This window comes from Micromesistius poutassou (assembly GCF_964030765.1).
Source record: "Micromesistius poutassou genome assembly, chromosome: 2".
NCBI classification, from domain to species: domain Eukaryota; kingdom Metazoa; phylum Chordata; class Actinopteri; order Gadiformes; family Gadidae; genus Micromesistius; species Micromesistius poutassou.
In genome coordinates, this window is record NC_140272.1 from 14112203 (window position 1) to 14137210 (window position 25008).

At 44.3% G+C, this 25008-nt stretch overlaps 1 protein-coding gene across 3 annotated transcripts in view; it reads right to left on the bottom strand.

Moving 5' to 3' along the window:
• Nucleotides 1-2712: 2712 nt before the first annotated feature.
• asic1b (acid-sensing (proton-gated) ion channel 1b) overlaps nucleotides 2713-25008 on the bottom strand; it is a gene marked incomplete at its 5' end in the record, with an annotated part of 159771 nt that continues 137475 nt past the window's right edge. For all 3 annotated transcript variants that reach the window (XM_084464509.1, XM_084464507.1, XM_084464508.1), the window contains 7 exons: nucleotides 2713-5518; nucleotides 7636-7737; nucleotides 9888-9967; nucleotides 10352-10443; nucleotides 12245-12398; nucleotides 13935-13991; nucleotides 17597-17747. In XM_084464509.1, the coding sequence (XP_084320635.1) occupies nucleotides 5423-5518; nucleotides 7636-7737; nucleotides 9888-9967; nucleotides 10352-10443; nucleotides 12245-12398; nucleotides 13935-13991; nucleotides 17597-17747 (732 nt within the window). In that variant the 3' untranslated portion in view covers nucleotides 2713-5422. The remainder of the gene's footprint in view (nucleotides 5519-7635; nucleotides 7738-9887; nucleotides 9968-10351; nucleotides 10444-12244; nucleotides 12399-13934; nucleotides 13992-17596; nucleotides 17748-25008) is intronic.

Sequence of the window (25008 nt, forward strand, 5' to 3'; positions counted from 1 at the left end):
TTTGAGTGGATTCTCTCTACAAGGTGTTGACTGTCCCCTTGTTAGCATTATTTATACTATAGATCCATTTGTGCAAATGCAGTCAGGGCAGAGATGTCCTGATTGGAAAATCAGAATGGTCTCATACAGAGATATGACATCAACCCAGACAGATAGTCTCAGAGAGCATTTCACTCACTAATAGCCTACCTGACAATACCTGTAATTTCTAACAAATGACACGTCTTACCGTCAGGAAATTGAACACTGGAAAATGCTCTAATGTTACATTAAAAACCTTCAGATGAGTACCTTGAATTTCCACTTAATGTACCTTCTTGAAGTGATAATACTTGAAGTCAAATCAAAACTTTATTTTTTCTACTTTTCTACTTTTTATGCAAGAGTGAACTTAAGGTCAATGTTGTCATTGAACTGAGAGAAACAATTCAGTCACTTTAGTCAAGCAAGTCCAATTACATCAATGAACACATTCTTCCATTTGATCTGCATTGCTGATCCATTCAATGAAGGATAAGGTAGAAAATCAACGCAGGAAATTCATCATAAGATTAGCCTGGTGCCCCACAATATTGTTTTTGTAATGGTTGAATCATAAAAAAACGTATTTGTGTAGTGTGGAGAAAGCCTATTAAACTTTATGCGAAATTTTTTTTCTTAGTTATGGGAAATCTATCTAAGTATCATAATTAGATACTACTATCTTCTACATGTGTTTATAAAAACAGAATAAAACAGAATAAAACATTTGCATTAAGTGTTTGACCAAATAAATGATGAGGCATGAATAAATCCTTGTTAGAATGAACCAGCGCTACCTGTGTGTGCGGTCAAGGTGCGGTCACATGTACATGAGAGTACAAGAGTCATGTACAAGTTTTCATGCTATCTCATCCACTTGATGCTTCATGAAACTCCCTGGACAGATGTCTTCCCCCATCGCTACAAAACATAAATTGGTCAATTAGGGCCAAGTGATGACAGCTTAAATATCATTAAGGGAATGGTGAAGTACTCTGAAGCCGTTGGGGCAACAGTACAAGCACAACACAGCTTCCCAGAGACACCAGTTTGAATGACATTTGTTTAATCCTCCTAATGAGAGGCGTGCTGAGTCAAGCCCACAGGAATCTTCTGGTTCAGCCTCATCCTTGACGAGTGGCTATAATTTTTAAATTGCATTGTGAGATGTGACAGGACACATTGAAAGTAGGACCGAAAAAATAAATCAAAAGTTCTCATCTTTGACATTGCATTGAGGGATGAAAAATACACAAGCACACGTGAGGCTATGTGTCATTCTCTTCTTTGACGCTTCCCATCGTGGGGGTGCACTATAGAACGCCTTCATGCCTTAAAGTCTGATATATTCCCTTATTCCCCTGGGGTCTTGAATGATGAGAGCACAAAACCAAATGGAAATTGGGGGTAACGTTGCATAAGATTGTTCAGACCAAGACCAGCGTTAAGTAAAATATTAAGTGTGTTTTTTGTTAGTAAATGCAAGGAGTTTCAGTATTAGACTTGGGACAAAAATGGACTCTGAGACGCAGAGATGTTTGAACACGTGCCAATAGCTTTTAAAATAAGAAGTCTTAATTGGGCATTGTTCAATATGGCATTTGTCTTTAATTACAATTAATTATATATGCAAAAATAAATAAACAAATAAATAAGGAAAATATATTTGTATAAAAATATTGTATTGTACCTGTATATGGGCACGGTGGCTATTTTGATTGGGTTCAGGAGGGCAAAACCAAATCCAGGGAGTATTAAATAACAATAGAAACTCAAGAAACCAGTTGAGATTGGCACTGTCTGAAACAGAAAGGATACCTGCTCCCTTCCCTCATTATTATTGAACCTCATCCAAGTCCAAGTCAGGGTCAAAAATGCCTTGAATCTAAATCTGCATTATACTGGCAATAAACTGCAGGAGACGATAGCAAACCATTCTCAATGTGGCACCCCTCAAGTTAATCACAATTTCTGGCTCCTGGTATTCCACAATTGGGCTTTCCTTGAAACAAGAAGGCTCTGAGCAACAGACGGTAGGAATCCATTAACGGCCACCCAGGAACCAAAGGGGTGCCATCAATAAGATCGGGCCAGACACTCGCCTGTGGGCTCTGTACGACCTCATGGAGACCAACACAAGAAAGTGTTGAGGCTGCAGAGCTTCTTGTGCCAGGTCTGGGAGGCTCCGCAGGAGGGGGCAGCACCAGCTAAATGGAGCCACATGCCACGTTCCAGCAAGGGTGGGAGTGGGAGGGTGGCAATCTGTTATCATTCATCTGATGAACTGAATGTGGTTGTTTCTCTTCTATTGAGACAACACAACTAAGATTATATACTTGCGTTACTCTTATCAATGAGAATGATCTTATTCATATAATATATGTCTAGCTGGAGATTCATTCTGTAGAAAGAAAAAGTGAGTGCACTGTATTGACGACAGGTCTTATGATGCATGGTTGGACCAAATTGAGCACATTCTCCACAGTTACAGGACAGAGGAAAGTATATATATGTATTTACAGAATATATATACATCTTTATCTCTAGGGAATGGGGGTGTGGACTGTCTATGTTTGGTAGGCAGCTCTTGTGCGGTGCAATCTTTAAATCGATCCACAAAGCAGCCAACTGCGACTCAGACAAAGACACAATAAGTAATAACAACAGGAAATTAACTGCATCATATTTTATTCTTGGTTAATTTGACTTCTTGGCAGGTACAACAGAGAAAAAAATACTAATCACTGATAGAATCATGTCGTATAAATTCATAAGAGAAAAATGCATGTAGGACTCGGCAGTTATCCTGCAGGACTGCCTTATACTAACATATTAATGGATGGTGACCGTGAGGTTAACATATTGAATAATGAAAGGGAATGTGTGCTCGCATCAGATGTAAAACGTTGATGTTTCATTTCCAGCTAAAATAAAAGTTTTCATGGACGAATGGAAGTTCCCTCCTTGTCCTTGGATAACCCCAAATAAACTGTCTGTGAGCAGCAAGCCAGAAGCTGTTTCAAGCAACATTAGTGGAGGCATAGCTGGCTTTTTAGGAGTAGGCCTAGGTCTGAGCACATGCATACCTCAATGCATTACTTAGCTACTTTCCCATTTCAACTGGGCCAGTTGGTAGTGGCAGGTGTTCTGTGGAACATTAAGGAAGCTTTAACACCATGTAGGTTTCTGACAGACAAGGTTGATAAAAGGCTTCACAGGATATTTTTCATCCATCCACTTGTCGCACATCAATTGGAAGCGTAATTATATTTTAGAGCAACATGGGTAGTGTTGGGGCTAAAGGCTGTTCATATCCACCTCAGGTAACCTGTTTAAGTAAAGATAAGAAATATCTGACTTATTAAAAGATTAGCCTCCTTCCCCCAAAGCCATTAGCAAAATTGTTACAGAGAAAGTAAATTAAAGGGAAAAAAATTGATAAGGTTGCACTTGGGGAAACACACAAGCAAAATGTACTGGATGAATTATAGCATTCTTAATCGTTTTTTAGAGCTACTTCATGTGATTAAAAATGAACGTTTGCACAGTATCTTCATTTGAAAAATACAAATAGAGTGTCTTTGCAACTGTTCACCTATCATACAGCAGCTTGCAATTAAATCTTTCATAGTGTATTGAGGTTTAGGAATAAAATCTCCATAGAATAGTAATTTGCAAAATGATACGTATATACAGTACATTAAAATGAACATTGACATTAATGTTAATGATAATATCAACATTAATACCATTAATGATTTTTATATATTTATGTTTCGTTAGCTAAATAGAATAGCCCATTACCTGGAAAATGGAAATTTGATTATCAGGCAACATTTGTTTTTGTATAAAAGAAAAAAAGAAAAGCAAAAATAATACAAAAAAACAAAAAAAACTTCTGATCAACACAGAAATAATGATGTTGACAATATGACAATATATCAATAAGAAGAGTACATTTCTTTTACATTACCTCTACATATTGGCGGTATTGTGCTTTGATAAGACGTTTGCAACTAGAACACACAGATAAAGAACTTTTAACAGGCCAACAGTACTCCAAGGAATAGACCAATCCAGTGAGCGTGGCAATCTCAGCCTATCCCAAGAGCCGAGATAACAGGAAATTAAGTTGGGCAGAGGAAGTCATACACTCACACGTTTTCTGGCTCACCGGGCAAACATTGAATTGAGAATTGAAAAGACCAGATTGAAATAGATTTCAGCTTGTTTGTCTGTAATCAAAATAAACATTATAAAACCAAAGAGCATGTGGCTACGTGATTCACTAATCACTACACAAGACACACACGCACAAACACACATGCATGCGTGAACACACATGTGCTTGCGCACAGGCATACACACACTCTCACACCCACACACAAAACCATCTTCCTGTTGCGGTTTATCACTTAGGCAAATTTGGCAAATGTATATATTTATATCTATAAAAACATAAAAAATAATAAAACAATGAAATGCATGCACAGGACGAATACAAGCATGCATTTACAAGATGAGACCTGAAATATCCACCAGCATATGTTTCGAATTCAACGGTGGAGGATGTGTCTACGACCACCACTGCAGACCTAAACCAGAACCTGTCAGCCCCCCAAACAGCTAGTCCCCCCTTCATGCTTTGATCTGAACCTTGTAATCACAGACAGATACATTCAAGAGCCAAGCGCCACCCACTACACCGTGTCCGTCCTGTTTTTCCTCCATGTGTTAAATAATCTTCTTCCTACAATTGCCACAGGTACTCATCTTGCTACATACGTACAATGGAATAAGCAATTTTGCTTTGTTTTGTATTTTTTATATACACCCCCCCCCCATCCCCCCATCCCCAGCTCTAACAGAGTCAGAGGTGGTGGTGGTGGTGGTGGTGGTGCTGTCGACAGTCAGGGGGATATAAAGGCATGTGGCTCTTCATCAGCTGTCGTCTACGGTGGAGCGGCAGTACACTGCACCGCCTGTCGTCTGCTGTGGGAAACGGGTGTCCGTGTTTTGACGAGCTTTTCTCTGTGATCGGCAGTATTTCACATCCACGCAGACGGGCGTTCCCCTGGGGGGGGGGTTGGTGGGCGATGCCAAACGACACACTGTCTCCTTCTGCGTTTTTTTCATGACAGATATCTACGTCAGGTCGCAATTATGTCCTCCCTCCCTTTCAAGCCTCTGTTTAAAAAAAAAAAGTTTTTATTTGAATTCCTTTTTTTGTTTGTGTAGTTCTTTAAAAAAAAAAAATCTGTCTTTGTTTTGAATATGGTTTCGTATCATTTATCTTGGCCTCCCTTGTTCGAGACTTTAAAGTCTGTTTTTGTTATTCTGTGGTTCTGGCTTTGGTTGACACGATGCCAGCCTTCGTTCCCTGAGCGCACGGGCGCTGCGCTCAACATGTGAAGTCTTCAAAGTTGCCCTGGCCAGGGTGGTGAGGTAGCATGTTGGCGGGATACGTGGATGGCGTGCGCAGGTTCTCACACGGAGCCTGAGATGGAGGAGGACGAGCAACAAGCGGGGGGGGGGGGGGAGATAGAGAGACAGAGAGAGAGGGAAATTAAACACACTGGAACACATTTTTCATTTGAACCACCACGTACGGAAAGTTGGTTCCAACACGTTCATTAATTGCATGTTAACAGGTTTTCAGTTTTTGGTATTTTGATGGCATGGCAGCATTTTCTGTTCTACCTGTTTATTTAAAATGAAAAAAAAAGAGTTTTTGTTCTGGTTGGCAGCATGAAGAAAAGGCATTCATTAGTGATGCCAATTAATAAATAAGTCAGACAAGCATTGTGTTGCAAAGTGAGAAAGAAATACAGAAATAAGTGCCTAGAAGGGATGGAAATCTGAGTAATGGTGGAAAAACTCTTTAGGTAGAGAAAATTGGGTTGGGGTTAATTAATGAAAGAAAATACTACAGAAAACCGATTACTTAGGCCCTGTCCACACTAACCCGGGTAAATCTATAAACGCATGAATATTTATCCGTTTAGCCCTTCTGTCCACATTAGAACGGCGAATTCCGACACTGAAAACAATGCTTTTCAAAAACGATCGCTGAGGTGGATAAATGTGAAAACTCTGGGTTTGCGTTGTAGTGTGGTCAGGGTAGACGAAGGCTTTCAGAGACGATGACGTTCGGTTGCCATGACGCTGCCACATGCTTGCGCTCGAGACAGAGACGCTCATCTAAACAAAAATGGCAGGTGAAATGGAAATGATGATTTCTCTGTGCAACGTACTTATGTATCTTCAGTTACAACTGGGCATACTGTCTCACACATATTCGTTACTCCAACACCGAAGGCGAGCACTGTACTTGCTGTGCTTAAGCGATGGGAAAAAAAACGCAAAGACGCCAGTTCAAACCGTACTTGGAGCGGGGTTTCTAAAATAAAAAATCTTTTGCCTTTGAGCTTTTGGTTTGAGCCATATTTTTGCTTGTGAGAAAATGAAATTGAAGAAAGAGAAAGTGAAAATGATAAGCCAGCTGATCAACTGCAACTATCAGCTGATCGCGTGCCTGTAATCTAAACAGAGAGGCGTGGCGGGAGTCGCGTTACCACGACAACTGTTTTGACAACTGTTTATCAAAATCATTTCAGTGTGGAACGTGGATGCAAAACATTCCGTAAACTATATGAAAACGATAGTGTGGACGGAGATTGTTTTCATTGCGAATGTGCGTTTTTATATTTACCCGGGTTAGTGTGGACAAGGCCTAAGTTACTGTGGTGATCAAGCAACGAGCACAGCTGCTCCCCTGTTGATGTTGACGAGCGAAAGCTTGAATGACATAAAGTGCAACGGCTTCTTTAGGGTTGGTAATCAGTTGAGCTGTCAAACCTTCCCAGGCCCTAGCCCCAACCCCCCTCACTATAATGGCCTAGTCTGGTCCTCACACCGTTAATTCAATTCAAACAATTTTCACTTGTTTGCCGCTGCTCCTACCTATACGTCTACATTTTCTGTAGCCCAATATTTCTTTCAATGGCAAATCTATCAAATTCTCTTCCACTTGCTTCTCCACCTCATCTCCCACTCTCTCTTTCTCACAATTTAGCTCTCTCTCTCTCTCTCTCTCTCGACCCTAACCTGCATCTCATTCTACTTCAATGTGACTATGGGAATGATTTGATTCAGACCCAGAATCTTAAAGTGTCGTAAAACAGGCTTTTCCTAGGTGTTTTGCTGTCTACTATTTAATTGAGAAAAATCCTCCCCCAAAAATCGATAGAACTTGTTTTGGTTTTCTATTAGAAACACTGCCAACTGAGTCTCTGATGTTTGTGTTTCACTAATCACCTTCCAATTCAAATGAATCCAGGCAAGAACCAGCCGGTGGTTATAATACAAAAAGTCTCTCAATAAATGCTGAATTCCAGGTGGACCAGACTGACGAGAAAACACATTGCCAAACATAATTCAAACAACTAGGCGAAAAGCGGTCGCATCTGTTCCCAGACATGTAATCATAACGAACGGACATCGCATTATGATTGTTCTCCCCCCCCCCCCCCCCCCCCCGGTTTAAGCCAGGCTGTGCCGGGACAGGGCACGGAGCGGAGGAGCGTGCGATGGGGTAGGAACTCGCTCACTGACATGGTGCTTGACGTCATCCAGGCTCAACACGGCTCCCCGGTCATTGTTGCTGCTCCGCTTGTGCTTCTTCTTCGAGCAGTGGCACAGCTTGTACTTGATCACCTGGAACAGACGGCACCCAGAGCGTCACCAGAGAGTGAAGACTTCACATCGGCCTATAGCCCTCGACATGGCCATGTTTTAATGTTGTGTGTGAACACACACCGCCACACGGCTTTGCGAAAATGTCACACGCCCCCGCTCGCCATAGCTCCGGTTAGGATGACATGGATTTCACACTTCTATAAATACGAGGCTAGCGATCTATTATGTGATTGGAGATCGCGTGGGCACCGACCCACACATACACACGCACACATGATCAAACCAATGCCCACGCGCACACACCCACTGAAACCAAGGCCCGACAAAGGATAAATTAATCTCCGTTGTTAATCGTTAAACAATCATGCAACTCAGCAAAGAGATTCCTTCAAAAGAATGGACTGACAGAACCTGATTCATCTAAAATAGAATACATCCAAAATGTTAATGTATTCAGCAGTAATGATGTGTCAGTTTTTGGAGTGGGGGACTCCATAGCAACTCCACTTTCTTCAAGCCCAGTTCTTTTGTATACAGACAGCTTATCATCATTATTTACTCTATATCTTAATATATCCTTTATCAATGCATAATTTAGAAAGCATAACACAAAGAACAGAGCACACACCTTTCTGTTCAATAACCTCTGGTTAAAAGTAGATTATTAGATTATAGATTAGTATTACGGTAGCATGATTCTAGAGTGTAGACTCAATTACATCCGTGGATTGTCATTGCGCTAAATAATGGTGTCTACACACTACAATTATGCTAGACAATCTGTGGATATAATGATGTCAACACACTGGAATCAGGCTAAACAATCTGTGGATAGGCCCATGGGTCCAAAGCAAAATTATCCTTAAACAGTTAAAGGCGAATTCAAGGATTTTTCAACCCTGTTTTCTGATCATTTTAGATGTAAGGGACTAATGCAGACAACAATATTTGGAATTGGTCCAGTATAACCTGAACAAGATCTGCAATGTGTATCTGTTTTGGTGAATAATGCCCTGTTGAAGTAAGTACTCTAAAGTTCTTGTCTTTGCCACTCACATGCTCGAATTACTTAAAGGTCCCATGACATGCCACCAGGTTTGAGTGTGATTAGCCGTTACAAGCCGTTTTGAAAATCTGGCTCTTCTGACATCACACTTAGATGTGTGATGGATAGATGAGCAAAGTTTGCTACAGTCCACTGGGTAGGCTGGTAGACTGATCTATCCAGTGTACATTTAGCCAGATTTTCAAAACGGCTTAATTAACGGCTAATCACACCTGGTAGCATGTCATGCTACCTGGTAGCATCAGCATGTCATTTAATTGAAAGGATCTCTACAGAGAAACACAAGTTTCTATTTGGCTTTCTCTTGATCCCGTCTGTTTGGCTTGCTCTGAAATCCTGTTGTTGCGTAGTACATTTCCCCACTGTCTTTAAAGTCAACTCTCCTTCACCCAAACCTTTTATATAACACTAAGGAATGCTTTCTGTTGCCCGACAAAACAAACCCTTGTCTCTCTGGCTCTAATTGATGTTTCCACCGTTCTCTTCCTGTCTTAGCAAGATTTGGTTGGACAATGTATCAAACAAACTGATAGGTAAAGAACAAAGTTGTACTTCTCTGTAGGGATCCTTTCCATACTGTTAGAACACAGTCTGAGCCCGTCAGTGGCAAAAACACACACTTTAGAGGATGTATATTGTCGGGCCTATTTTGCCCCAAAGGATTACATGCAGCCCGTTTTTCGAGAATAGGGCCCAGGTGAAAAAATGGTAGTATAGTATTTTTAGTTTTCCTAAGTTTTCCCAAGTTTTCCTTAGCAACCCATGCAGTACTTCTGCGTAACCTTTTCATTTTGTAATTTACTTTCGTTCAGACTGAAATGGATTTGACTTTGTGCCGGCACAAATAACTTGCAAATAAATAACAATACTGATGTGTTGCTTTAAAAACAAAATAACTTACAAGCCCACTTTGGCAAGAGTTATTTTTCAATAATCTAAATGCTCCCGAAGCCATAAATTTAAAAGGAGTAGATGTTTGGGTAAAGAGAGAGAGAGTCCAACAGACAGAAACCTTTACCTTGGACAGATAGTAGAGAGAGAGAGAGAGAGAGAGAGAGAGAGAGAGAGAGAGAGAGAGAGAGAGAGAGAGAGAGACCCTTACCTCATACAGATAGTCAAAGAGCTCCAGGATGGTGAGGATGCTGGCCCCGATAAAAAGGCCCATTTGACCCCCAATGTCACCTGGAAAGACAAATCAAAACGGTGCCGTCACATCACAAGCCTGCTAAGAGTGTAATAGGATCGGTCCATGCATTTGACCCCCAGAGGGAGGGAGTGTCGTACTCAATAAATCACTAACTGCAGGTCAGACAGCATTGGAGGCGTAGGCCGGTATAATGTGTGAAATTAAAATCGTACAGTTTACATACATATAGGGTAAAAACTATTAAAAAGTACAAGACATTATAGAATTTGACAGCTGGCTTTCCGTGGCCTCGTATGGAAATTGTGTTGTGTGCATCAATGTCAGTTTGAATATGTCACAGTATTTCTTTAAAATAAATAAATAAAAGATCCATCACAATCGTAGATGAATTATTCATAAGTCGTCGTGGTCTGACTTACCCAGCAGCCCTGCCAGCTCGTACGCCTTCTTCTGTTCGATGGTTTCATAGTTCAGAGCCTCAAAGAAGATATCCAGCACCAGGATGTTGTCACTGGGAACACACAGGAAAATCAACCTCTCAGCTATCGACAGCTCCACTGTATCCACTTTACAAAGACATGCTGTTGTGTAATTCTGAAAGCTGCACTCCTACACTACCACCACCACCACCACCTCCACCTCCATCTCCCAAGCGATTCAGGAAAGCAACTTGAGAACCAATATTGTCGTATGATTTCTATTTTTATTTAGAGGTTATATATTGAAGGAAGAATGTAGAGAATCTTTGTGGTTTGTTATTGGATAGGCCAAGTAATGACCCGTATAATATATACTCTCAACTCGTGCATCTCAAGGAAAATGTATCTGACTACTGCCTCATTGACGTTTTTGTGGCTGTGACCGCGAGTGAGAGGAAGTTTGAGATATCATGTTGCTTTCCTCTATTATTGCCTATTTGTCACAGAGGATGTTTTTATGTGATATTAGCAGTGAATTACTTTTTTTTTTTTGTCATTCTCCCTCCGCCCGATGACAGATTTCCTCTAAAGATAGGAAAAAAGTGTGACGAATATGCGGGAAATAAAGATAATGAGGAGGGGACCACATTTGAAGGCTTTTTCATGGTAATGGTAATGTTGCATGTTTTTTTGCAAGTTGGAATACATTATGATAACAATAAACACATCTGGTCTTTACCCGCCTAATTTAACTCTATATATGTGTGTTTTTAAGAGAAACGTAAGCCAGCACAAAAAAGAAAATGTCCCTGTTCCAGACAATCAGAAAAGAGCCGTTGAAAAACTGCATTTCTTCAAACAAAACCTATTTTCATCCTTATTTAAATGTTCAGTGTACAGAAAAGTGTAAATGATTACCTCAATGAATTGTGAATGTAACATTCACAAGCTATTCCGTGTTTGTAATATTTTTGCACTCAGGAAGACGCAACAAATACCATATTTGTATATTATTATCATCCCCAGAGCCATCCCCATATCCGGGCAGAGCCTCTTGATATGCAGTACCTGTCGAGCATGCCAGTCTGCACTGTGAATAATGTGTACACATGCGCAGGTTATCATCTGCTGCAGCAGCTCGAATGGTGTTTAATCCAAGGAAAGATAAGACTGTCTGGCTTTGGGTGTGTGCATCTCATGGGTGTCTTTTCTCCAAATGTCAAATCCAACAACCCCCCTATGTTTTAACTGCTTATTTACATTTGTGATAAATACAATGTTGTGCATGTGCTTAACATCATATTGTGACAAGCGTACCGGTGCAAAACACAGGGATAACACAGAGATAATCCAGCTGCATTTGCCACCTGTTCCAATGCCAGGACAGGGGAAGTGTGTCTGCTCTTTGTCTCTGGATTTAGTTTCACGCCCATAAACACAACTATAGCCAGACAAACCATATCTCTGTCTTATGGTGTGTATCAGGGCGAAAATGCACACATATGGCCAGCTGAAATGGCTCTCTCTGAGGAATTTCATATCGCTGCCCACAGGGAATTAAAAAGGAAAAAAAATCAAACTTCTCAAAGAGAGAAGTGAGGGCTGAATGAGAGGATGATCTGTCTCTAGTCTGTGACAACTTTCTGTGACAGCTCCGAGACTCAAAATGTACATCTCTCTTGATCTCTCTGATCTCCCTCGTTTGTTGGACAAAGACATACCAAACGATGGGTTTATTTGGGTGGTCTGGCATGTGTTGTGGATTTAAGAAGGAGCTGGGACACTTAGAGGCCTGTCAGCTCCGTTCCCCTCTAGCACCATCGGGATGATCTTAATTTAGCGATGCTGCGCTCCTCTGTATTGATCCCCGCTTGAAAACAGGATGATACTTACGCAATGTACTGCTCCGTCTTGTTGTATTTCTTGGCGAGGTACTTGGCTGATGCCTTGCTGGGGATCTTGACAAACGACATCTCTTTACCATAGCGCGTCATGTTGCATGGCGTCTCGCAAACGCAGTAATCATTGTCCCGTTCCACCAGGAAGTCTACATGGGGGTGGGGTGGAGGGAGGTTAAAAACGTTGGTTTAAAAACCAATCATAAACCAACGCGTGATGAGTGGGGGCTTGCACATGAGTACACACACATTCTATCTCTGACTTGTACTGCACTGCATGCGCATGCACACCTCATTCATGAATACGCATGATTCATGAATACACAGATTCAGATTCACGCAGGAGCAGAGCACGGAAGACGGACCAGATAATACTTGAACAATGAATGCGAGACAACATCACAGCAGCACACTAGGAAGCACACAGAGGACGCCCTCAAAGACGGCGATGGCCGACTCGTGAGGAATGAAAGAAAGATGGACGGAGGATAAAGCAAACACAAAAAGAGTGTGAGAGAAGGCTCTCATAATACATGTCTCACAGGATTAGAAAGAAAGATAAGCTGGGCTGTTGTAAGAGTCAGGTATTCCCAGGTTCGGTGTGTGGGGGATGTAACTGTTTGAGTGTGGTAAAAACACCTACTAACACAGCAATGAGGATGGTGAGTTGGCCTGTGGTGGCTATATTCAGAACAGCACTTTAGATATGATGTAGAACTGGACATGTATGAAAAGAATATATTTCTATATATATGAATATACATTGCTGAAAAACACTGACAGATGCTGTGCTCTGCATTAAAGGTGAAAACGAAGTTCTTCAAACAAAGTTGACACAGGAATAAGCTTTGGCGCAATAACTTTTAATGGATCTCTTGTGCGTGCTTCCTGTAATCCATCAATTGGTCGACAGCAAGCGCTAATGAAGGAGGATTTTAGCCGTTATGGGTGTGTGGTTGTAAAGTTGGGGCTGAGGTACCTGAAACATCTGTATCAGAAAATAGGTTTGCGGACGGTTTGGGCTGCACAGACCACTCAGACACTAAACCAGTGGCCCATAAACCTTCAAATGAGAATTACTAGAACCAGCCATGGCTACAAATCATGGTTTGACTGTGCCTGTATGACATAACACACAGACACAACATTACTCCACCTTCTAATTTCCTGCCACTGTTGGGCCCTGCTATGCACTGCTATGCATTATCCATTAGCAATAATGGATGTTGCCATTTAAAATTACATAATGAATCACTGGAATCGATTCAACAGTCTCTAAATATATAGTGATAGAAGGCGCCTACTTAATCGATTCTCCCTCTCTTCGCACACAAAACACGAGTGAACAAGTGTGTCAGGATGCAAAGTGAGACGATCACATATCCACTTTGAGGTGGAGAACAAACTTGAAAAAATTCAATAAAACAATTTAACAAGGTTAAAGATGTCAAAAGACGTGCACAGGCACATGGATTTATACATGAAAGACAGGTAAACACAGACAGACAGACACAGACAGACAGACAGACAAGTAGACACAGATAGACCATCAGCTAGACATAGACACACAGGTAGGGACACAGAGAGACAGGCAGGCGGACAGACAAGTAGACACAGACCAGAGGAAAGACAGGTAGACAGGCAGGAAGACACAGACAGGAAGCCAGACAGTGTCATCTTCTTACCCAGGGCTGGATCGGCACACTCCTTGTACTGCTCTGGGGTGCAGTAGGGGGCATCTCCTGAACACCAGACAGAGGACAGACAGCATGTTGTTATTGTGACTATAAGCAGAGAGGCCGGGGAGAAGGGGGGGGGGGGGGGGTCTTCTTAAGCACTGTCAGTGAAGAAGTAAGGACAAGTAAGGACCGGTAATTAATGTGGGTGTCAGACTGCCATTACAGGTCTTATCAGCGCTGGAGATACTCCCCCAGCTTGATCTCATCTCCTAATTGAATCCATTAACTTCTCTTTGAGTTTATCTTTTTATTATATTATTAGCTTTCAGTGTCTCACCGAGTGGTTTTTCTGTCTCCCCGCATCTGCCAACACCCCCCACCCCCAACACCCCCCACCCCCCATGGTGATTTAACTCTCCTGGATGGGCTGGGAGAACACTAGCTCAAAGGTGCAGATCATTCACAGCATGATCCACAAATATTCATTGGGGGGTAGCGTTTGCAATCTGGTGGCTATTCGTTTGACAAAGTGAGCTAGATGATTGGGACAAATGAGAGGACTAATAGGATCAGTGCTCCACCTGCGACCATGGGGAAGGCAGGGTTCTCTGGACCACATTAATCACACCCACGATCACTGTTAGCTAACTGCTAATCCAACTCATTATACGGACAGCTTGTCTGAATTATCCACAGGACCGGGTACACACACACACACACACACACACACACACACACACACACACACACACACACACACACACACACACACACACACACACACACACACACACACACAGAGGCCTGCCAGCACAGCACACACACACACACACACACACACACACACACACACACACACACACAGGCCTGCCGCACACACACACACACACACACACACACACACACACACACACACACACACACACACACACACACACACAGTTGCATTCACACAAAAAAAACAAAAAGAGAGACTGAATCCAGTAGGAGACAGCCAATAGCTTGGCAATTATTGGACAGATGAGGCAGGGTTAACGTTGGGGTCAATCAAAACGTTTCCTCTGGGCCAATTTTCATGTTCAATCCACCGCCTGAGATGCCACAGACTGATTAAACGGCAGTGGACAGAGGAAAACTGTGTGAGATCTCCAATTTCCAACAATGTGAGCACTTTGGGATAAAACTGTCTGGCCATTAGACTTTATTTTTTGTTGCTGCAGTAAAATACCGTGGCTCTTTCTTTGTTACTAAGATGCTTCCTAGATACAGTATGTGATAATGCTAGGTATCACCACAATACAACTGCACAAGTCTCTCAGCACTTTGCGGAATTGTTTGCTGAACATACATGAGTACATGGGTGCCTGTTCTTAGAGACATTGGAAATACAATCCAGCAATAATTGCCTCAAGGCTGTTAGTTATGCACCATCTCATTTACTAAAGCAATTAAAATATTACTTGTTATTTTGGCATCTGGAGATGCCGTGCTGCATTACAATTGATGGCCCCTTTAGTACGGCTCACCTCTTAGTGAAGCTCAATTCAGTTAGCCTCACCGAAGAGCAAGAAAGCATGCACTATCCAAACACTCAAGAGCAGCTCTGGGACGGCCCTAAAGAGACCACTACCACACCCACTCAGTTCCAATCACAAAAGGTTGAGAGTGTGTTTGAGCAGCGAAGGCGATGTTCCTTAAAATGCTATAGTGTGAAGGCCCTGATATATTTCAAACTAAATAGAAATGGTGGGTTGGCACAGACGAAATGGCTGGTTTGCAACCAAAACGCACATTGGGCTTCCCTCACCACAATGGGTTAAGTTTAGGGTTGGGTACCGAGGACCGAGTACCGAGTGGTACCGGTGGCAACATGGTCGGTTCTACCCGGACCGAATGATTACATTTCTTTCGGTGCCTCATTTCGGTGACGCAACGATCCTCTCGCCCTCTTGTGGTCGGAAAAATTGCAGAGCACTTTCCTCTCCTGCTGCCCAGCTGCAGCCATCATGTCCAAAGTAAAACGCTCTCGGTTTACTTTACTAAAACAAAAAATGACAAAAAATGAGCAGCACATGTAAGTGCAATACAACTATTTTGTGTAAGGGGGGAAATACCTTCAATTTGATAAGTGTTTGGAATAACGCACTAATTACTGTTTCCGTCGTTACAACGCCGTTATCGTTACTGAACGTTAAATGCGGTGCGTTACTATGAATTGATTGAATAAACTGCGTAATCCGAACGCACCCCTGGCTCCATACACAAACTGCTAGTGAGGAGACTGGGTGGGTTAACAACGAGATAAGCGATTATGATTGGCTAAGGCAGTCATGTTTCATGGTAGCCAATCTGAGTCAGTGTTTTTACACACAAGCCAGGCCACGCACACCACACACACACACACACTCCACAACAGATTCGAAGAAGCAGCAGAGATGGCGAGTCCAGAGTGATCCGATGAAAAGTTGGCATTTTCAAGGTGGAGATATAAGCACTACTTTCATTTCATTGACATATAGCAACTTTTTTTTTTTTTTACAGTAACGCAAATAGTTAGTTTCCCTGGTAACTAGTTACTTTTATTATGAAGTAATTCAGTTACTAACTCAGTTAGTACTTTTTGGAACAAGTAGTGAGTAACTATAACTAATTACTTTTTAAAAGTAACGTTCCCAACACAATATACTTATAATATAATATAATACAATATACTGAGTTCGCAGCACTAGTAAAAAAGGCTGAAATTATATGTGATGGGTGGACCAGCCTGGCCCAAGATCACTACATCACAGTAACAGTACACTATGTTAGCCAAGGTACCTCTAAGCAGAAAGTGCTTCACACCAAAGCAGTGTATGAAACTATAAACAAAGCGACTATTTTTTTATAACCTACAGTGACAATTTTATTTGTTTAAATAGGTCTATACCTTTTCGCAAAGCATAAGTTTCTCATGTCTTACCAAATAAGTTACCATTAAAAATGGAAGAATTTCAACAATTGAATCAGTTGTTTGGTCTTTATTTTAAAGAAGGTGTCATATTGGTTCTGGCACTGTTAGGAACTGGTACCTTTTCAAAAAATCAGTGTTGGCATGGCATTTCTATAAAAAAAGAAAAAAGTATTGATTTCGGAACCGTTTAGGAACCGGCATCGGTTTACAGGAATCAAAATCTAACCAGAATCTAAATATTTCAGACGATACCCAACCTTAGTTAAGTTGTAATAGTCTATTACAACTTGGTATTGTTGACCCCCCCCTCCTGGTCACAATACCATGGTAATGATTATGCCAGTGTCTGGTATCTGTTAGTATACAGCATCTGTCAAACTAGTTTTACGCCCCATTTCAACATGAACCAGTGCGAGATTGTGAGGTAATGTATGCATCTGTATGACCATTCGAGCAGGGACTAAAATGGGGATGGTTGGGAACTCCTAGAGTAATTCACCTGCCCACACAGCACAGTGACTATCTTGCACCCTGCTGAAATTGCTAGATTCTACAGCCTTTGGGAACGTGCCAGTGTTGATTTAGTAGTAAGTACATCGGGGAGGCCGACTCTTTAAAGTACCTTGAGTCAATACGATATGTACATAGCTGCAGGGGTTTGTATTGAACAGCCAAAGAGGTTGGCAGGAAGTTGTTTGTGTCTGACAGTGCCTACCGGGCATATGAACCATCCTGCAGTTGCAGTTCTCCACCAGGTAGCGCGTCTCACAGTCTATGCGGCAGGCCGTGAGGCTGTAGGTGTTGAAGAAGTCTGAGTCCATGGCTGAGGCCTTGCAGTCCCCCCATGGTGGGGGCAGGTAGGTCAGCTGGGAGATGGAGAGAAGAACACCATTTGACCATCATTGATGTGTCATTATATATGAGTGATTACAAGGTTTTTAGTGTGATGCCTTCAGTTCACCGGTGATCTGTGTGGATTGAGAAACAACACACATCAACAGATATATCTTATACATTATGGACAGAGAACAGATACTCAATGTTACTCAAAATGTACAGTGTTACAAGACCACCCAAGACTAAAGCGCTGTTCTGAATATAGCCACCACGGGCCAACTCACCATCCTCAAGCAGTTTGAACTGGTTCAAGACATCAAACACATTTCCCATCATTCATTAAATATGAATATTGTTATTTTGAGAAGTTTGATGTTCACAAAATGCCTTCTCTAGAGGACTTTACAGAGATACATAACTAAAATAAAAATCTGATATGGCCAAGGAATAAAAGAATACAAAGCAATAGACCGCAATTATGTTCAAACTTGTTGCTTGAACCTACACCTGAATGAGATTTCTTTTGATTATTTGACTACCTCCTTTGGCCCTGTACCTGTTTTCAAGTTAATCTTGTCCTAAATAAAACGTTGTTCTCGTACTCACACTGTTCAAATGTACATAGACCAATACATCTCCACACCAGAGTCAAAGATCCTCACGACAGCTACAAGACACCAAGAAACCAAAGTATCCTGGCTGGCCATTATGATGTAACATTCATGATATCAGCACTGCTCCGTCATTCCATTTCTGCCCATGTACTGGAGTGGAAGAATGTTGCTTCGATGGGGACTGCGCGCAGCAGTAGTTCAGATGGCCTGTGAACAGTGGATCCACCATCCAGCAGGAGCTGCACGTCCAGCTGAGTGTGTGTGTGTGTGTGTGTGTTTGGTCCTGCTATGACCATGGATCCCCACGGACATAGGCGAAGGAAGCACGTCACAAAGACAGAGTGGACAGGAGGGGATGAAGGGGAGAATGGTTTGGGGAGGATGGCTAAAACAGGGCTTGTTTCTACTCTTGTGACCGCTCACAAATAACAGTGTTCTATCAGTAAAAGGAGGAGGGGGTGGAAGATACCTTATTAATGTTACATAATGGAATCTGATACCATCACTACCAGGACTATTTTTATTAAAAACTATGTGAATAAAAAATAAAGGGGCAATCAAATATCCATGCAAATGTATACTTACAAATATGAATACAGTGAGTTTTACAGTGGATCCATCATCTTGTTAATTTTCAGTCACTTTACTAATATTCTGCTGTTGTGTCAGAGTAAAATCCCTCAGATTTGTTGTGTACACCAGGCGGGAATAATAAACAGGCAGGATTATGACGCAATGATTTCTTAGTGAAAACACTTAATATGTATTTCCAACAATATAAATACCCTCTACAACCTGAGGTGCACACACCAAGTCGTTCATATAAGCTTCAGGTAAGCAGGTGGGTATCTTGCGAGCCTCTCTCTCTTTAGCTATGTCCTCAGACATTGCATCGCTGGGTGCTTGAATAGCGATAAATTAAAAGCCACTGTCGCTGTTTGAGGACTTGCATTCCTCAATTCCTATTGAAGTGCAATGATGAGGCTCACAAATAGCATTCGGCTACCATTAACCCTGTGCCTTATTAAATTCAGCATGGGTAAACACACACACTGACACACACTGACTCACACACACAAACAACTACAGTATGCAATGATCATAACCCTCTCAAGGAATCACAAAATCAAATCGGGATTATAAAAAGGGTTTCTCTCTCTCTGTTGACACACTCTGGATGCCCTGCCAAAGTCAAAGTGTCCATTAAATCCCACAGAGCTAGAATGTGCTCTCTGCGCTCCATCCACCGGCGCACATTCTCTGTATTTGTGCGGCTCTTTGTGTGGAGCGTACCCTGACAGAGGACAACCATTCCACTGACTAATGGTTCCCTCACGCTCCAAGGCCCTCCCATAAGTCTGAGCTCTCATTCACCATGATAAAGCGCAGAAAAAACTGCCTCTATTCAACCAGAAACCATCTACTGCCTGCCTACCCGAGGTCCCTGTCTGGAACATGCAGTCCGCCGAGTCAGACTGTGGAGAGAGTGCAGAGCAGGCAGAAGCTGAAGCGGGGAACAGGTGCTTTCGGAAAATGTTCAAGACTGCATTAAGCTTGTAGCTTGTTTAAAAAAAGCAAGAAGCAAATCCAACCAGGGCTTCCTCAATAGCCTCCCTTTGTGGACTGTCCCCTTTTGTGGGCAACGCTGATCAGGCCGAAATAATTCAATACAATTGACCCTTTTGGAGAAAAGTGTTGAGGGGAAAGTAGTCAACAAGTCCACCCGTAGAGAGGCCGTACATTCTGGTGTGGAATGAATGTGAGAGGACCGCATACAGATATGCATGGGGATTGGGTCTTCCGTAAACATGACATTGTCCGTGTGCATAACCCCCGCCTCTGCCCAACACAGTGTAACACATTGCAGGGGAGAAGAAACTGAGCTCTTTCCTCCTAACTCCATCGCTTCCTGCCCCTATATTCATTATGTATGATTCCCAGGAGCCAAATGATAGGGTTGGGAGGAGTAATTTCCGTTACGCTGATGTGCTCACCCATTTGAACCCGTAGGAATTATTTACAGTCGAGATAAAATCCACATGCAGTTCTTTTTATTTCCCACAAGACAGCAGCTTTGAGCATTCTGATTGATAGAGGGCACGTTGCGAGCGAGTGCCGTGCTGGCCCAGGGGGCTTGGGGGGGGGGCACACACACTAAATGAAGTTGGGAGCTGTCAGAAACCACAGATAAGATATTAAAGTACCTTTCAAAGCAGCTGCAGGCTGGGAATTATTGCTCACTAAGCTGCATATAAACATATGTGTTGCAGGAGACTATCTATGAAAAAGGATTAACATACGCACAGCATTTACATGGCGACTTAGATAGGAAAATACTAGTCTAACTGCGATCAATTGCACTGGACGACCACCGGAATAGATTCCGTGCCGTTATGATGCTGCAAACACCAATCCAGTTAGCTACATCCCTGCTGACTGAGGCTGGCTCTTGATTGGCTCTCTGAGGCTAGCACATATCTTAAGGCTTAAGCCTTAAGATAAGTTAAGAAGTTAACCAAGGTTTTCTGATACATGAGTGAGGTATCTCACTATGGGACACGCCCCGCCCACTGTCCCCCAGAAGCAATTTTACACTACGCCAGTCGTGACTGGCCAACAGACGTGATGTCTGCTTGCAGGGGAGGGACTCCCTCCTACTACGTAAGTCCCGTCGTCACGTCATCTCCTCAGTCTATAGGCAAACACCTCTTCCTCGCTCCGGGCAAGGAGGGTGGTCAGGTGAGATACCTCACTCATGTATCAGAAAACCTTGGTTAACTTCTTAACCTTAAGTTTTCTTTCAACATTCGCTCGCTATCTCACTATGGGATATAGTAACTCCTGTATTGCCAAAGAAGTATCAGCACAAAAAACCAGTCAAACAGGCATGGTTACTGATCCAACGCTCAAGACTGCGTGAGACAGATTAGGCGCAGTAACATCCAACCTGTAGAGTCTAGTGAAAGTGTGAGGCATCGCCCAGCTGGCAGCCACACATATCTCTCCCACTGAAACCCCCTGAAACAGTGCCCAGGACGCGGCCATGCCGCGAGTTGAATGTGCGTGCAGGCCAATAGGGGGCTCCAAACCCTCGCTATTATAGGCCATGGCTATGGCCTCCACGATCCAGTGTGACAAACCCTGCTTCGAAAGAGGCTTCCCCAAGTGTGACGTAGTGCACAATACAAACAGCTGCTCAGACTTCCTGAATCCAGCTGTCCTATCAACATAGATGCGTAAAGCCCGTACTGGGCAGAGTGCAGTCAGCCACTCCTGCTCCTACTCCTTGGAGCAGAAAGGAGGAGAATGGAAAGCCAACAGCTCAATAGGGCGGTATGATAACGCAGAGTCAAATACCTTGGGAACAAAAGCAGGATTCAGCTTTAACCAAACCCTTGAGTTCCCCTGTAAAAACAGCATACACGCCTGGTTCACCGACAGCGCATGGATGTCACTTACGTGTTTAGCCGAGGCCAACGCAAGCAACAAAGCTGTCTTAAACAAGAGCGTCCTAAGCTCTATTTGTTGTAGGGGCTCAAATGGTGGGCGCGACAGCGCATCAAGCACCATAGACAAATCCCAGGGAGCCGTCCAGTTCCACGACACCGGCCGAAGACGGCGTGCACCCTTCATAAACGATAGGATGCTGGCCTGCCGTCTTGTCTCCAAAACCTATGTGACAAGCCGAGATAGCGGCCAAGTACACTTTGACAGTGGAGAAAGCCCTGCCTTTATCCAGCAAGTCTTGTAGAAACATCAGAATAACAGGTATGGGACTCTGGAAAGCCATCTCCCCAGCCTTCATGCACCATTCCTCGAACGCACGCCATTTTCCATCATATGTGTAATGTGTAATGAGGAAGCCCTGGAGCCCTGGATAATCGTAATGACATTTCGTGGGAGTCCAGCAATCGTCAGGTTCATCCTCTCACGGGCCAAGCCCACAGAGCTATTCGCTCTGGATGAGGGTGGAAGATCTCTCTGTGCGCTTGCGTCAGGAGATCCCTGCGTAAAGGCAAAGGCCAAGGCTGGCTGCACAGCAACTGGACTATTTCTGCCAACCAATATTTCCCTGACCAACGGGGGGCTATAAGGATCAGAGCATGACCCCCCACCCGCACTCTGGCGAGAGTAGGAATGATCAGTACCAACGGGGGGAAAGCGTACAGGAGGACGCGTGGCCACTCGTGTGCCAAAGCATCCAGCCCCATTGAGACGCCCCGACCGGCTAGGGAATAGAACAGAGGGCAGTGAGTGTTCCCCTCTGATGCGAAGAGATCAATCTCCACCCGACCGTATCTCTCCCATATCTGGTTCACAACCTTGCCGTGGAGTTCCCAATTCTTGTAGCGAGGGTCGCCCCTGGACATTAAATCCGCTCGAGAGCGCAGCCCCTCTTGTCGGTTTATATACGCCACCACCGTGGTGTTGTCCGTCCTGACTAGAACATGCCGCCCCCTCATAAAGGGAAGAAAATGTTTCAGCGCCAGCGACACAGCCTGAAGTTCCAGGCAGTTTATGTGAACAAACTGCATATGTGAACTCCACGTGCCATTTATCGCTCTGCCCTCGTATACGGCACCCCATCCTGCTCGAGAGGCGTCCGTCGAGAGGACCACCCTCGCCAGGACAGTTCCCATGGTAATGCCCGTAGTCAAAAAGGACGTGCTACGCCAAGGCGCACGCCATGGAGACCAACACTCGGCGATGGCCATGGCGCATCGGGTTCATTTCCGAGTGACGCAACCCATCGCTGAACTGGCCTCATATGTAGGCGGCCAAGCAGGACTACTACCAGCACCGAAGCCATCAGACCGAGTAGTCTGAGGCACGTTTTGAACTTCAACATCGTCCCCCTGCGAAAAAGCGCCAGACAAGCCTGAAAGGCTTCCACCCTCTCCGCGGATAGACGTGCTTTGAACGTTACTGAATCGAGGCACAAGCCTATGAACGTTATGTTTCGGGTAGGAACCAAAACACTCTTTTTCACGGTTATCGTGAAACCCAGGGACATTAGGTGTGACACGAGCAAGCTGGTCTGCGCCTGAGCCTCTTGGGGTGACCGTGTGGCTAGAATCCAGTCATCTATGTACGTCGCCAAACGCATCCCCTTCTCCCTGAGGGGCGCGATAGCAGCCTCTGTGCATTTCACAAACACCCGTGGACTTAACAAAAGGCTGAACAGGAGGACCAAATACTCGTACGTTACGCCCTGGAAGGCGAACCTGAGATATTTCGGGGATGAATGGGGATATGGAAATAAGAGTCTGTTAAATCTACGCTCGTGAACCAGTGTCCTGGGCGCACGTGTAGAAGAGCGGCGTGCGTCAGCATTCTGAAACTGTACTGTCTCGGAGCCTGGATGCGGAGATGGGGGACACGTGTGATTCTGGGCACTGGTGTGTGCTTTTGCACTTGCATGTGTCCAAGGGAAACAGCTGCGGCTCCACCGAGCTCTCTGCTGGGCTGACCCTTCTTCTCTTTGTCCGGTCGTGAACTGAGAGCACCGAATGGGCTTCTCCACGCCGCTTGCAGGGCCCTGAACATGCCCTCGGTGACTCGTCCTGGGACCGGGTTCGGAACAGAACATCTAGGGGGGACGGTGACGGTGTCTGCCTGGGCCTGCCGTACCCCCCTGGCTGCAGCGCCCTAGGTAGCACGCCGCTTCTTCATGGCCCCCTGAGTGACCGGAGGGGCCGCACGGCCTCCTGGCAGCGCCACGGGTGCGGGTGGCACCCATGCACCTCCGTGCTCCGGCGGATTGTTCTGGCCCCAGCCGGGGGGGCGCCAGACAAGCCCCGTGTGCCGGTTGGGGCTGACGTTTTGGGATGCAATAAGCCGGTAACTTAAACTGGGTGCTGAATCCCCCAGGTCATAATAATATTTCAAGAAAGCAAGGACTGCACCCTTCTTCAGTGTATATACACTGAAGAAGGGCGCACGGCCCAAAACATCCATTGTTGGCGACTAAAAAGTTTTGATTGAATATAACTGAGAGTGCTGTCCTTGCTTTCTTGAAATATTATTAGAACCCCTTTTCCTCCATGCCATACCCTGGACAGGGGTCTTGGGCAAGAGAGGCTTGTTCCAGGACTGGGTCGCTTCCTCCAGGCACTCGGGAAAGGCCGGGATCAGCAGGCTGGTCGAAGCCTTCGTCTTCAGGAGCCGCTTGCCCTCGTAGCGAGACATGGCGGTCTCCACCGGGGGCTCAGGCCACTCAGTGTTAAGCCTCGCAGCTGCCCTCCTGCAGGCCTCGTGGAGGTCCACGCTGACTGCCGGGTTCAGGGAGCTGGCGCACGCGCCACCCACCACCATAGGTGATGCGGTGCGGGGGGAATAGGAATCATCCTCCTCTTCCTCATCAGAGCCGAGGCTAATGGAGTCTTCTCCCGACTCGGAGTAACCGCCCTTGGCGTCGTCAGGCTCCGCCAGCAGGCTAGCTTCGATAGCGTCGAGTTGAGTCAACTCTGGGGGCTGGGAAGCTTCGGTGAGGTCCACGTCCGATCCCCAGCTGGTGCCCGGTGGGGCACCGAGTCCCCGGGAGACTCCCGCTAGCTCTGGCAGTGGTGGGTCGGTTACCCCCATCGCGGAATCTGCTGCGAAGAGCTTCGCCTGCTTGCTCAGCCGACGCTTGTGGGTTTTATTGGAGAAACGTGTGCAGTGTTCGCAGGTAGTC